At 34.2% G+C, this 14,520-nt stretch overlaps 2 protein-coding genes across 2 annotated transcripts; both read left to right on the forward strand.

Annotated features, from left to right (window-relative positions):
- Nucleotides 1–5,323: 5,323 nt before the first annotated feature.
- Nucleotides 5,324–8,863, forward strand: LOC125215381 (beta-glucuronosyltransferase GlcAT14A-like). Its single transcript, XM_048116783.1, has 4 exons — nt 5,324–6,175; nt 7,666–7,741; nt 7,831–7,946; nt 8,038–8,863. The coding sequence occupies exons 1-4, from the start codon at nt 5,671–5,673 to the stop codon at nt 8,577–8,579; spliced, it is 1,239 nt and encodes a 412-aa protein (XP_047972740.1). The 5' UTR covers nt 5,324–5,670; the 3' UTR covers nt 8,580–8,863.
- A 294-nt stretch (nt 8,864–9,157) lies between these two features.
- LOC125212767 (pentatricopeptide repeat-containing protein At1g71060, mitochondrial-like) lies at nt 9,158–11,139 on the forward strand. The gene has a single exon (XM_048113015.1). It carries the CDS (start codon nt 9,329–9,331, stop codon nt 10,970–10,972), a length of 1,644 nt encoding a protein of 547 aa, XP_047968972.1. The 5' UTR covers nt 9,158–9,328; the 3' UTR covers nt 10,973–11,139.
- Nucleotides 11,140–14,520: the final 3,381 nt, after the last annotated feature.

Consider the following 14,520-nt stretch of genomic DNA (forward strand, 5'->3'; position numbering starts at 1 on the left):
CATTTCACACTCCAACCATTTTTAACCAACCTTTCCTCATATATTTTAGTTTAGTCCCCCAAGTCAATAACTTGTTCAATTGCTCCCACTATCTCTAACATGGAAGAGGAAATCAATGCAGTATTTAGAGTTTGTCATTAAAACTATTTTCTTTATCTACTTAACTCTAGATCTTGGAAACTCTTCATTTATCTATATAGAGCCAAAGCATGATTGATGTATATGAAAAGTTTGGATCCCCTAATTATTACTCCTTACGTATAATATAGTATGAGTCCAGAGAGTCAAGGCTTTCCATTTCTTTTATAAACACTATATTAGTACTACGAATTTAAATGTGTATCTTTGAGAAAAGAAAATTGGACATCCTTTTTTATCTTCATGTCGTTTCAGTCTTCTGTAAAGATTGCTTGAGTGGGACTAATGCAATTAATAATGAGAAATAAATTTTTTAATTTAATCAAATGTATTGTATGAAAATTAACAAATACAGAGTAAGTTTTATATAAAACTTTGATGCACAAAATAATGAGAATTATTTTCTTTTAATACAATCAAATGTATTGTATGAAACTGCCGGCTGTTAAATATGACCAATTAACACATAATAAAAAAAAATTAATTAATTTTTATTTAAAAATATCTTTAAAACTTCTCTTTTATAAAGACTAGTGTCAACCCCGTGCGTTGCATGACCTATTGTATTCTTTCTAAAATATTACTAACTAAAAGTTCATATGCTATTTTTCAGGGACCAAATGGATATCAAAACTCTTTTAAGTATAGATTTTAGAAAACACTCCTTTAAGTATAGATTTACAAATAATTAGTGTTAACACCAGCACTATATGCAACATAAATTTTTTTTTTGTTCTATTAATTTAATTTGATCGTGTGGATAAACTAAATAAAATAAGAAACAACAGCATTACATAAGACAGTATATAATAATTATTAATATAAATTTAAATAAGTTTAAACTTAAATGAATAAGAAAATATTTGTTAATTACAAGTACACATAAATAGGTCTCTACAACAGAAAAAAATACCATTCTTCATAACCTACACTTAAATATTGAAATATTATCAATGCAAAATCCAATTATAAAAATATTTAATATACAACTAAAACATAATTAGGAGGATAACGATATCGCCATAAAAAGATAAAATAATAAACTATAAAAGAAATAAAAAAATCCACATATAAAAATATAGTATATAGCTTCCCATTCATATTTGACAAATAGAAACAATTGATCTTTCCCTAATTTGTTCACGCTTATTTTTGTAAAATGCGAGGAAACGACCTTGAATCCTATATTGCCTTGCAGAAAAAAAAAATAATGAATGATTTTATATAAATAACTATAAAAATGTAATTAAATAAGAAACCGTACACTCACACCATACGATCATGAAAAACACAATCCAAAGAAGTTACATTTGATTTGTCTTTATGTTCAGTTGTTCTAAATACACGCACACAAACTTGGAAGACTGATGAAATATTGCTAGGCTTTAGATCATTGAGAAAGGTGATTTCTATGACTTCAATTTTCTTCCCCTAGTAAGATCACAATATTAAGGACATAATAATCACACCGGAAAAAAATATTTTCTTTAGTTGTGATGCAACGGGAGGAAGACAATGAGAGTGAATTATAAACTATATAAGTATGTAACCAAATGTTTGTGTTAAAATGACAACCCCTCTTAAAGTGACACCGTGACACCACTTATACAACAATATTATAAACGCTACACAACAATGTTACAAACACTACACAACAATCTATAGATTGTTGTATAGTGTGTCGGATATTGCTGGACAAGAAAAATTGATGTATAAAGAGCAACAACTTGTTGGCCGTCCTTTTCAGATTTTTTTTTTTTTGGCCACGTAGCAGCTTATTATTCGTCCACGTGTACAAATGATTGACTAGGAATGGTGGTACGATGTTATTTTAAAGGGTGGTGGCACCCTAAGATGTCCTGTAACCAAATATACATACTTATAAATGGATGAAATTATAGCATGATTAGGATGGCTGTTACAATTTATAAATGATTAAGAAAACGTATTGAGAATTATATGTAGTACTCTTTATTTGGGTAGTTACTAAGAACGGCAATTTAATTTCAATTAATTATTAAAAATGAAACATCAAAATGCAATTTATATTGTAACGACATAATCTATAATAATTTCAAGAATATTGCGGAATTGTAGAGACAAGATTTACGTTTGATTGACTGTTAATAATTCACATTTAATAGTCTTTGATTGACCTTTATTGGTGCGGAAAGGTGATACGTGCATATTATACGTAGATCCCCGTATTTTTATTAATTAGTTAATTAATGATTTGTCATATCTTTTCCATATATGTTTAGGATATTTTCTTATTCCTTAAGTTAGGGTATTTAGCATTATAAATAGGTGTTATTGTTATTCCTTTCATTCAACGAATCAATGAATATATGAATTTACGTCTTTTTCTCTTTTAGTTTAGTATCTTTTAGTTTAGTATTTTGTTTAAAGCTTGAGTTGTCGACGGGATTCTGCCTCCCGGGACTTCTCTTTTATCTCTTTTATCGTCTCTGGCATCGTGATAAATTGATACGTGCATATCTATATGTAGATCCCCGTATCTTTATTAATTAGTTAATTAATGATTTGTCATATCTTTTCCATATATGTTTAGAATATTTTTCTTATTCCTTAAGTTAGGGTATTTAGCATTATAAATATGTGTCATTGTTATTCCTTTCATTCAACGAATCAATGAATATATGAATTTACGTTTCTTTCTCTTTTAGTTTAGTACTTTGTTTAAAGCTCGAGTTGTCGACGGGATTCTGCCTCCCGGAACTTCTTTTTTATCTCTTTTATCGTCTCCGGCATCGTGATAAGGGAAATACCATTATCAAATTGGTGCGTCATTGAGACGATAAGGGAAATACCCTTATCAAATTGGTGCTTTCAATGAAAGCACCAATTTGATAAGGGTATTTCCCTTATCACAATGCGGAGATGATAAAAGAGATAAAAGAAAAGTCCCGGGAGGCGGAATCCCGTCGACAACTCGAGCTTTAAACAAAGTACTAAACTAAAAGAGAAAGAAACGTAAATTCATATATTCATTGATTTATTGAATGAAATGAATAACAATGACACCTATTTATAATGCTAAATGCGCTAATTTAAGGAACAAGAAAATATCCTAAACATTTATGAAAAAGATATGACAAATCATTAATTAACTAATTAATAAAAATACTAAATATTTATGGAAAAGATATGACAAATCATTAATTAACTAATTAATAAAAATATGAGGATCTACATATAGATATGCACGTATCAAAAGGGCTGAATATTGAAATTACTGTATCTCAATTTTTACAATTTGTTGGCCATTCATCATCAGAAGATGCTAATTATTATATTATTAGACAATTAGTGCAACTGTTACAAATGTATAACTATATAGACTATATTTATAAATATTCAAACTTACACCTTAAATACTAGTAGTAGTTGTAAATAAATCAATAAATACACATTCTGCAATCTGCATATCCAATCAGTATAAATGCATTACTGTTATTCAAATGCATCAATATATTTGAATATTGGGTATAAAAGATTAGTTTAATAGACTACATATTACTATTAGAGGACAAAAGTCTCGTGGTCATAATAGGCATCGTCAACAACTTGTACCTAAAATTTGATTACTATCGCCACGTGCCATTAAACTGGGAGTATATCCTAACACTTAAATGCGTAATAATTCTAATAGTTGCGTTTTCATTATTTAGATTGCCTATTTATTACTAACATTTCGCTAACCAAAGAAAATATTTTGGAGTTATTCGTGAAATATTTAAGCTGATGTCTCAGGCAAATTAATTATTCCATTTCTAGGATAAATGATCGATTTTTTTTTATCAGAAATAGTCACACCCGTAATAAATTGTGAGTTGCCAAACATACATTCTTCAATAGATCTGTGTATGTATTTAAATGCTACTTTTGACTTATTAAAACTTCAAATATGTCATGAGATTGGAGACATACATGTTTTAGAGAATGAGCTAGTAACCAATCCCAATATATATAAAACCACTTAAATCCTATGTATTTTATATTATTTACGTGTTTATATTCAATAGTCCAGATATATTAACGATTCTCTAAAAAATCATGTGGCAAAATATTACGGGATCTCTTTTCAAAGATACACATCACAATAATTGTCTCATTTATTGGATCGATTAGTATTACCATGCACTTGTGTTATGCACGGGTCTTACGATATTCAAATAATAAAAATAAATTATAAATAACTAAAAAGAATTATAAATTAATATAATTATGTACACATTAAAAAAATATATAGGTCTCTAATCGAATTTTATAAGAAAGATTACATATTAAATACACAACTTTCATAAATTTTGATCAACAAAAAAAATATTTTCATAAATGAAAATATAAATAAAGATAACAACAACTAATAATTCATAAGTTTTAAAAAAAAATTGTAAACAACATTAATGGTGGAATCACCACTTATCTGAAATTGCGAATCTTCTTTCTTCATCGAATACTCCATATAAAATTATAAATATATTCCCAGTTTTGGATTACTTTGGATTGTTAAATATCAATCCAAACATTCATTTTTCTTTAAATGAATCCAATCCAAACTGAATATCTGAAAAATCTGTATCGAATTTTTTAAATTTTTTAATAATTTACTCATTCTATTTTTAAAAATAGGAAATAAGTAGTAGCAGTAGATTTTATACTTCCCCCGTTTCCAAGAGTATGCCCTCTTTATTTTTTCTTTTTAATATGTCTCACAAGAATATGCTCTTTCTGATTTAAAAACTTTTTATATCCCATTGAGTTAGGACCTATTATTTACTAATAGTAATACTTTATTTACTTTTTTTTATATCTTTTTATTTATTAATTATATATTAAAATTTACACTTAATAAAGAGTGCATAATTTTATCAGTATAAATTAATCAAGGCACAACTCTACTTAAAATTTAATTAAGTCAACCACAGTCAACGTCAGCGACGCAGCACCGACAAAACACTATGAAGCAGACGCGCGTATCACACTCCAACATTAAGGGCGTCAGAAATAAGCCCCAACCGCTCCAGCCTACGTTGAATTTATGACATAAATCCGTGATCATATGCGGGTAGGATCATAAATTATCCGGGTTTCAACCACTGACCCGGTTTTATCAATTGATCTACTCATCTACCCATCCCAAAAAAAATATTTATTCCAACAAAATTATATCATCAAATTTTCTCAGAAAAATAAGTCTTTCATTCAGTTCTCATTCACTGTATTCTTCTCCTCACAGCTCTAAATCTACATCTCTTCCATCAAAACCCTAATTCAATCAAAATTCCCCCAAAATACTCCATAACTCAGGATCAGGAACCGAAACATTAACCCAATTTTGATCCGGCTCAACTGTTTCTGACACTTTAATGAAAAATCATAGAATCCCCTTTGCAATTCTGAATCTTGTATTCATTTTAGCATTCTTTGTAGTTTATTCTGATTTGGAATTCGGCCTGTTTTGACAAATTCATTCGCTTTCATCTCTCTGATTGCATTCAAATCTACATGGGAGCTGAGAAGAAATGGCTCTGCACCCTGTTTTCTGGGGCATTCATCACGTTTTTAATATTCTTATCGTTTATTTCGGGCTTCAGTTCTTCGTATAACTATGCTTTCCCTTCGAACAAGCCGTTTCCTTCGACGGTCGATCACGGGCCGGGCCTCCCGCCGTCGTTCGCGTACTACATTTCTGGCAAGAGCGGCGACGGGGAGCGATTGTACCGCCTGCTGCTGGCGGTGTACCACCCCAGGAATAGGTATTTGCTGCATATTTCGGCGGATGGGAGCGATGAAGAGAGGGTTAGGCTCGGGGCAATGGTGAAGTCCACGCCTGTGGTTCGGGCGTTCGGGAATGTGGATGTGATCGGAAAGGCCGATCCGAACACCTACATGGGGTCCACCATTCTCGCGGCTATTTTGAGAGCGGTTGCGGTTTTGATGAAGATGGATGAAGGTTGGGATTGGTTTATCACTCTCAGCGCCTCGGATTATCCCCTTATTACGCAAGATGGTATGTCTTCGATTTGGTTGTTTCTGATTTCTCTCTTTTTAGTTTAGCTGTAGGTGAAATTGAATTGTCTGTGCCAGATAATAGGGGTTATGATTTGTGCCTTTTTAGCTGTTGCGAGTATATATCCTTGCTTGGTTAGTGTTGATTTATGATGATTGCTGTATCTGATTGGGTTTTGATTTCTTTTTGTTGATATTTCCTATTTTATGGCAGATTTTTGTGCTAAGCCATTTTTTACTGAATTGAGTGAACTTGGATCTACCACTGAAACTTTCTATATTGGTTAATTTCTAAATTTGGTATTGTCTCCAAGTGTTAGATAGGTCCTGAAATTGCAGTTATTGCTGGATGGCTAATATGTAATGAATATAGAAATCGAGCTCCAGATGCTGTTAGTTTTTGTGTGAAAGTTGAATCACTTTTCACAAAGTTGCAAAATCACCATATTAGTTACTTGAGATTTATCTCGTCTCACTCCCATTTCTCACACATTGTTCTTTTGGCATGGAGCAGCCATGGTAACCTTTTTCAAATTTAGTGAAAAGCTCATTTGTTCATCTAGCTTTATCCAAATTCCAAAGGGCTTCTCATCTTCACTATATAGTTTTAGTTGAAGATATGATTTTCTGCCATTATCTTGCCTTATGCTTAGACACGTGATGATTTGATTCTTTTATATACATAAGTTGTTATGAAAGTAACATTTCTAGTACTCCCTCCATCCCAAAAAGTATGTACTACAATTTGGTCAGTACAGATTCTAGAAAATAGTTGGTAGATGGCAGTGGATGTTTTTTAGTTGATAAAGGGTATACCTATATATCCCACTATATGGGAAAAGTGTTTTTTTTGGAAAATCAGAGGTGTTTGTAAGGTTGACATATAAAGTATACTGAGGTCGTGGCCAAAAAAGAAAGATGCATACTTTAGTGTTCACCCAACATGGCAAAGTGCTTCCTTTTCATGGACGGAGGGAGTATTGGTCTGGGCCAAGAAAACTGTCCATCTAGGACTAATGTTAGATTTGACATTTACTTGGGCTGCACTTGATGAAATCTGCTAATCACTGGAAAAGGAATAATCTACAGGGGATTATTGAAGTTATGGCTTTGTTGTCTGTATAAACTGTCTGTGAACCCGTTAGCTAGTCGGGAAGGTTGCATATATTTTTGCATCGTTGCATGTCTACCTAAAATAAGAAGCTGAATCCTCTTAAGCTACTTAAGTACTCCATGACAAATCAATTTCTTGGAAAACTCCTGTGTAAGATATGAAAGAGAAGACTTTCAGCATACGCAGAAACACACATGATTGCACGATTATTGAGCAAAGGGAGCAGAGATGATGAAACATTTCTCAATTCTATATGAATTTTTAAGCTTGGAAAAATACAACAGTTTCCCTAAAAATGAAATATCTGCTAGTTTAATTTCATGAAATACTGTCTTACTTCTAAATTGATTTATTTTCTTTGCTTCTTTGAATTTCAGACTTGTCTCATGTGTTCTCGTCAATTAGGAGGGACCTGAACTTCATAGACCACACTAGTGACCTGGGATGGAAAGAGTAGGCAAATCCGTACCCCTTTTTATCACCAATTTTGACGGCAAATCTCTAGTGCCTTCACTTATATTTCTCTTGACATGACATTGCAGGGGTCAACGAATTCAGCCCATTGTAGTCGATCCAGGTATTTACTTAGCCAGGAGAACACAAATCTTCCATGCTACTGAAAAACGGCCAATGCCTGATGCTTTCACAGTTTTCACAGGTAAATCTACTTCGCTGTTATGGTACATTATGGGTATTCTGATGATCTAAATTAGTTGCTAAGTCCAAACAACTCCTTATTGTGTTTCTAGGTTCCCCATGGGTTGTCTTAAGTCGACCCTTCCTTGAATTTTGTATCTTTGGCTGGGAAAATCTTCCACGAACTCTTCTAATGTACTTCACCAACGTTGTTCTGTCCCAAGAAGTCTATTTCCATACCGTTATCTGTAATTCACCAGAGTTCAGAAACACAACTGTGAATGCGGACTTGAGATATTTCGTTTGGGACGACCCACCCAAGATGGAGCCTCACGTCCTCAGCACCTCGGATTATGAGGACATGGTCGAAAGCGGGGCTGCTTTCGCTAGGCAGTTTGAGAAAGACGGGGCAGTGCTGGACATGATCGACAGGAACATCCTGAAACGGGAATCAAACCGCGCCACACCCGGTGCATGGTGCAGGGGGCGGAAGAGCTGGTGGACGGATCCGTGCTCACAGTGGGGAGATGTGAACGTGGTGAAGCCGGGCCCGCAAGCCGACAAGTTTGGCCAGTCCATCGACAAACTTCTCGACAGTTGGAACGAAAGCTCGGACACGTGCGCGAAACGAGAGTTTGCGGGGAAGGAGGTATGAAGATGTTTGAGGTTGGGAAATGCATTCTTTGGTGATGGGTTTGAAAGTTGGAAGCCATTGGTTTGGCAGAAGAGAATTCTTTGTACAGACTCTCAATTGATTAGTCTTCTAAGTAATACCACGAAATCAGTCCCCTCTACACGTGCGTCCTTTTTCTTGAAATGCAGCAACGGTTTATTACTTGAATTGCTTCTTGTTTCGTTTTGACATTTTAATTTGTATCCTCAGAAATTTGTTGTAAAAACTCGATCACCTTGATAGAAATGGATAAACTTATTTCCACATGTTTATAGACTATGTGATTGCTACAGTTTGAGATTTTTGTGGCCAATGTCTTAGGCTTCACTAGTATCACTGATTGTGTGTTTTGCAGCCATCTTAATATTGTCTGATTCTCCTTCTTCCAATGAAAATGGAGACAAGTGTCACCATCACCAATTGTAGTACATTATTTGAGTTTGATTTAAAGTGTGTGTGGGCTCAATTGTTGCATGATTTGAGTTTTGATTTTATATGTGTGGGCTCTAATGCTACCGATACAAACAAAAAAGCAAAATTAATAGTTATAGATTCTTTTTCTAAATTTATGGAATGGTAGTAGTAGATTCTAACCGTTAAAAGTTTCAAGCTTGAAAGAAAATTATCCCATAAATTAGGGTTTGAGAGAGCAAAATCGAGATTCCTGTTTAAACTCTGCAAATCGTAAATTTGATTTAACTAATTTCATCTCTCAGTCACTTCAATTTTCAATGTACCTCACAAAAAGAAATACAGCGAAATCCCTAAAATCCCCAAAGAGCTACACATCACCTCTATATCGCCGAAATATTATCCTATTTCCCTCAAATCATTCACTCCATGTACATTTCCCGCCAAAACCCCCAATCTTTGCATCATTACAAAGATGCAATTTTGTCAGCGTTCCAGAGAGGGATGCAAAGGTGCAATTCGTCAATGTTTCAGAGAGGGCGGTAACTGTTTGTGAAAATGCCCAAGAGAAGCTCCAGGCAGATGTTGAAACCTCCCAACAAGCAGAAGTGATATGCAAGCTAGTATCCGCCATTGGGAATTCTCGTGATGTAGAAGCTGCTATGAACTCCGCTACTTCCACTGATTGTCTGTCTCCAAATGTGGTTCTTGAAGTGTTAAAGAAATTAAACAATGGTGGAATCATGGCGCTGTCGTTTTTCCGTTGGGCAGAGAAGAGAAGAGGTTTTCAGCACAGTTCGGAATGCTACAACTGTCTAATCGAGTCACTGGGGAAAATTAAGCAGTTCAAGATGCTGTGGTTATTGGTGGATGAGATGAAATCGAAAGGCCTGCTGTGTGCAGACACATTTGCCCTCATTTCGCGCAGGCTGGCGAGGGCGAAGAGGGCAAGAGAGGCGGTAGAGGCGTTTGAGAAGATGCAGAGCAAGTATGGACTGAAGCCTGTGCTGCAGGATTACAATAGATTGCTCGACACATTAAGCAAATCTAGGCAAGTGGAGAGGGCCCAAATGGTGTTCGACCAATGGAAAAACACGAGGTTTGTGCCCGACATCAAATCATACACAATCATTTTGGAGGGGTGGGGTCAAGAACGCAACTTTCTACGGCTTGATGAGGTTTTTCGTGAGATGAAGGAGGACGGATTTGAGCCTGATGTTGTGACTTACGGGATTCTGATCAATGCTTACTGCAAAGGAGGAAAGTATGATGATGCTGTTAGATTATACAATGAGATGGAAGGGAAGAGTATCAAGGCAACGCCTCATATATATTGTACCTTGATAAACAGTTTGGGGTCCGTAAAGAGGCTAAACGAGGCTGTCTATTTCTACGAGCTATGCAAAGGCAGCAGCTATGATGTCGAGGCTCCTACTTACAATGCTTTGGTGGGTGCTTATTGCAAGTCATGTAGGATGCCTGATGCTTATAGGGTAGTGGAAGAGATGCGTAGATGTGGAGTCGGGCCTAACACGCGAACATATGATATAATCCTTCATCATCTTATAAAACTCCAGAGAAGGGGAGAGGCGTACAGTGTGTTTCAGAAGATGAAAGGGGAGGTGGGGTGTGAGCCGAGTGTGAGCACGTATGAGATAATGGTGAGGATGTTCTGCAACGATAGGCGCACGGATATGGCAATGCAAGTGTGGGGACAGATGAAGGCGAGGGGCGTGCTCCCGGGGATGCACATGTTTTCAACATTGATTGATAGTTTGTGCAGTGAAAGGAAGATAGATTATGCTTGCAGATATTTTCATGAGATGCTGGAAATGGGCATGCGGCCTCCAGAGCGCATGTTTAAGCAGCTGAAACAGTTTCTTGTTAAAGAGGGGAAACAAGATGTTGTCATTATGTTTGCTCACAAAATTGAGAAGATGAGGAGATCCCCTTTTGTTGGTTGATTTTGATGTATTGTAGACTCTCTCTTTTCGCCGCATCCCATGATGATTGCAGCTTTGATTCGGATCCAATTTCTCATCCTCCGAAAATTAATAGTTACATGTATCAACATTTTACCTAAATAATATACAAGCAACATTCATAAACAAATGCAATTAAATTAAATGCAGTGGGTGTATTTTGTGAGTGCGCACGCAATATTCATGTATATGCAGTTTCGTGGTATATATATATAAAGTGTGAATGTGTCCAATTTTATAAATGTCTAAAATTACCTACTCTACTTTAAAATTCTAATTATAGAAATGAGATAATCTGAAATTTAATTCAATTCTAATTCCAATTCCAATTCTAATTTTTCATGTGGTACTTGCAATAAAAATACTCCAATTTGTAGTTTCATGATTCCAAACGAAGACATATTGTATTGAAATAAAATGCTTTTATACCCTTTGCATCCGTTACTAAGGGTGTCCACAATAGGGAGGACACGACGGCCGCTGACTCCGTGGTGGCGCCGCACCTCCCTATAGTGCCGGACACTTGAGGCGCCGCCCTCGACGGCGGACAACACAAGGCCGACTAGTCGGCCTGTCTGCGGCGTGGTGTGGAGAGGTGCGGCGGTGCCCGCTGCTAGCTATAGCAGAGCCGGGAGCTGCGGCGTCCGCCCACTTCTGGATATTTTTTTTCATTTTTTTGATTTTTTCGATTTATTGCCTATAAATAAAACCCCATTCCCCTCATTATTTTCACTCCATTCCAATTCTCTATTCCAAATTTCTCTCTCTAAGTTTTTCTCAATACCACCTCCATGTGATGTCGAAAATTTTCGTTGTATAATTTTTCTCTTCATGTAATAAAACGAAATTTTAGTTTAATATTTATATGTACTATTAATTTAGTAGTTATTTTCTAATTATTTTCAGTCCGATAATTTTAATTATAATTGAATTAAAATATACAATCAATTAAAATAAAAAAAGTGTCCATTATTGCTATGAAAACTTTTTTTTATGGCCGTGAAAAAATAAAAATTGTTTGTCCACCAATGTGTCCTCATCGTGGATATTCTAAATAGGAGTATAATCCAATTAGTCAAATACAGTAGGAATATTTTTAGTGAATGGGCTGGGTAGCAGGAATTCCAATACGCCCAACTTATCGCTTTCAATCAGGCCCAATACTATATGATCGCCAAGTAAATTATTAATGGGCAATGTCAATAGGCTCAACTCTTCGCTTTTAACAAGGCCCAATAGTTTAAATGACCGTCTAGTCACCAATTCAGAAATGGTGGTAGTCGTTTCGATGTTGCATAAACATTTTTTTATAACCAAACGTACTCCACAAATTACAATATTAATTAATTACAGAGCATGCAAAATAATGTTATTTTTATTTACTGAACTCAATCTTACAATCATATTGTCATATGTTAGTTCTACCACATAAACTCGCCCTCATTAGAATGACGCCGATTTTAGTAAAAGATGTTGAAGCTTAAGAAATTTTAAAGAATGGACACTATGTTGGTTTAGCATTATCTTGAGGTACACTTCAACATTAATAATAGTTTGAAAATATTGTTCAACTTTAAATAATTAAACTTCCATCACAATCAACTTATTTATGAAAATCAATCATATGTTATATGTTATATGATTGAAATGAGGAGCGAAATGTTCGGATTGCATGATCGAGCTTTCAACATGTGAAACACTAATTAATACTATAATCCTTTTTAGATCTACAAACCCACGATTATTCATACCCCTGCTCAGTTTGGATAGCAATCCTAGTTCAATTCCTAAATCTATTGGTATTCAATACTACTCCCTTCATATCAGATGATCAGTATGAGCGAGATGCTCGTTTTAAACATTCATTTTAAAAAAAAAATATTTAATAATTAAAATAAAGAGAATAAAATAAGAAAAATAATAGTATTGCATAAGAGAGAGTGTTATAAGATGATCTCAGTTTCACCTCCATCACAGTAATACTCCCTTCATTGTCTGTCCCTGAAAAATAGACAACATTTAAAATGACAGTTTTAACGCATAATTAATGAAATAAAAAAGATAGAAAATAAAAATAATTAGACTATTGCAAGTGGAAAATTAGATCAATTCATTAAAGAGAAAATCATTTTTAAGGGACGGGAGAAAGTATAAATGAGTTACTCGAAAACATTTTTCCTGTATATACTACTCCCTATTATAATATAACCTCACATTTATGGGAAGTGACATGACGTTACCACGTGTACACTTTGGATTTTAAATGTTTATATTACTATCACCTACTTGAACCATACTTTTCAACAAAAACAATTAATATTGAAAACACAATATTAGCATTCGTTTTGTATTAGGTATTTCCAATAAATCGATCTCCTATCCATGTATCCCTATAGGGTGTTTATTAACACATGACAACCGATCGATTTTAATGTCCCATATTAGCTATAAAGCTTATAGACTAAATAAGCCTTTTTATATTCTATTTTAGGATAAATCTTGTTGATTTTGTAACGATGATGTTTTATTGAATGAATGATTGACTCGAGTTGATAACATTAGGAATGGTTATCGTATTTCCAAAATCCATATGATTTGAAATTTGATACACTTATTATATTAATTTTAAATTTCTAGGTCTTTTTTAAACATATTAAGAACTAAAATTTGTTCCTATTGATATCAAACATTTGGAGAAGACGACGACATGTAATCATTGGGGCTTGAATTAATTTGTGTAATGTCGTAAATGCGATTTCCATATTGTGGAAAGTGATGAGAGGCACAGCTGTGTATCGTGACAAAACGTCTGAAAATTAAGCGAAATTCGCCACTTCAGTTCCGATCCATATTTTCAATATTGAAATGATTTAGTTTTTTCTGAGGCATACATAATTAATTAAATTGATGTGTAACAATAGTGTTCAGACATTTATCCATATAGTCCATGCAGTCACATCAATTCAATAATTATTAAGATAATTGAATTTACGTACCTCACCAAAATTAACCTGGATAAACATTGACTAGGGATTTTAATCATTGGATTAATGCTTCCTCGAAAAATTGCATACCACATGAAGATATTGATTGTTAATCAAAGTATGAAGATAGCAACAAAGCAAGTGCTGAAATTTGGACCAATAATTTTTGTGGCAATAAAGAAGAGGACCATAGTAATAGTATTAAACATAAATGGCCGGGATATGTATATATAGATCGATCGTAGTTATCGCAAAGAGTGATAATCGATATTTTTATGCATGTGCGTGGTTGGATTTATGATGTTAATGTCACCCTTGAATTTCTTTGAATTTTTAATTGATTGAGATATAATGCAGTAAATCATGAGTAATTTCATCTTGATCTTTATCCATACTATAGCTATATATACACGGTATCCATTAGTTGTGTGATATGATAACGTTTAACAAATTTTCATATGAACATTCCAATTGTAGAATTATATATAAGGATGCAATTTTTTTTAATACTTGCTCTAAGATAATGCACCACGATCATCGGGATGG

The sequence above is a fragment of the Salvia hispanica genome, chromosome 3 (assembly GCF_023119035.1).
Source record: "Salvia hispanica cultivar TCC Black 2014 chromosome 3, UniMelb_Shisp_WGS_1.0, whole genome shotgun sequence".
NCBI classification, from domain to species: Eukaryota; Viridiplantae; Streptophyta; class Magnoliopsida; order Lamiales; family Lamiaceae; genus Salvia; species Salvia hispanica.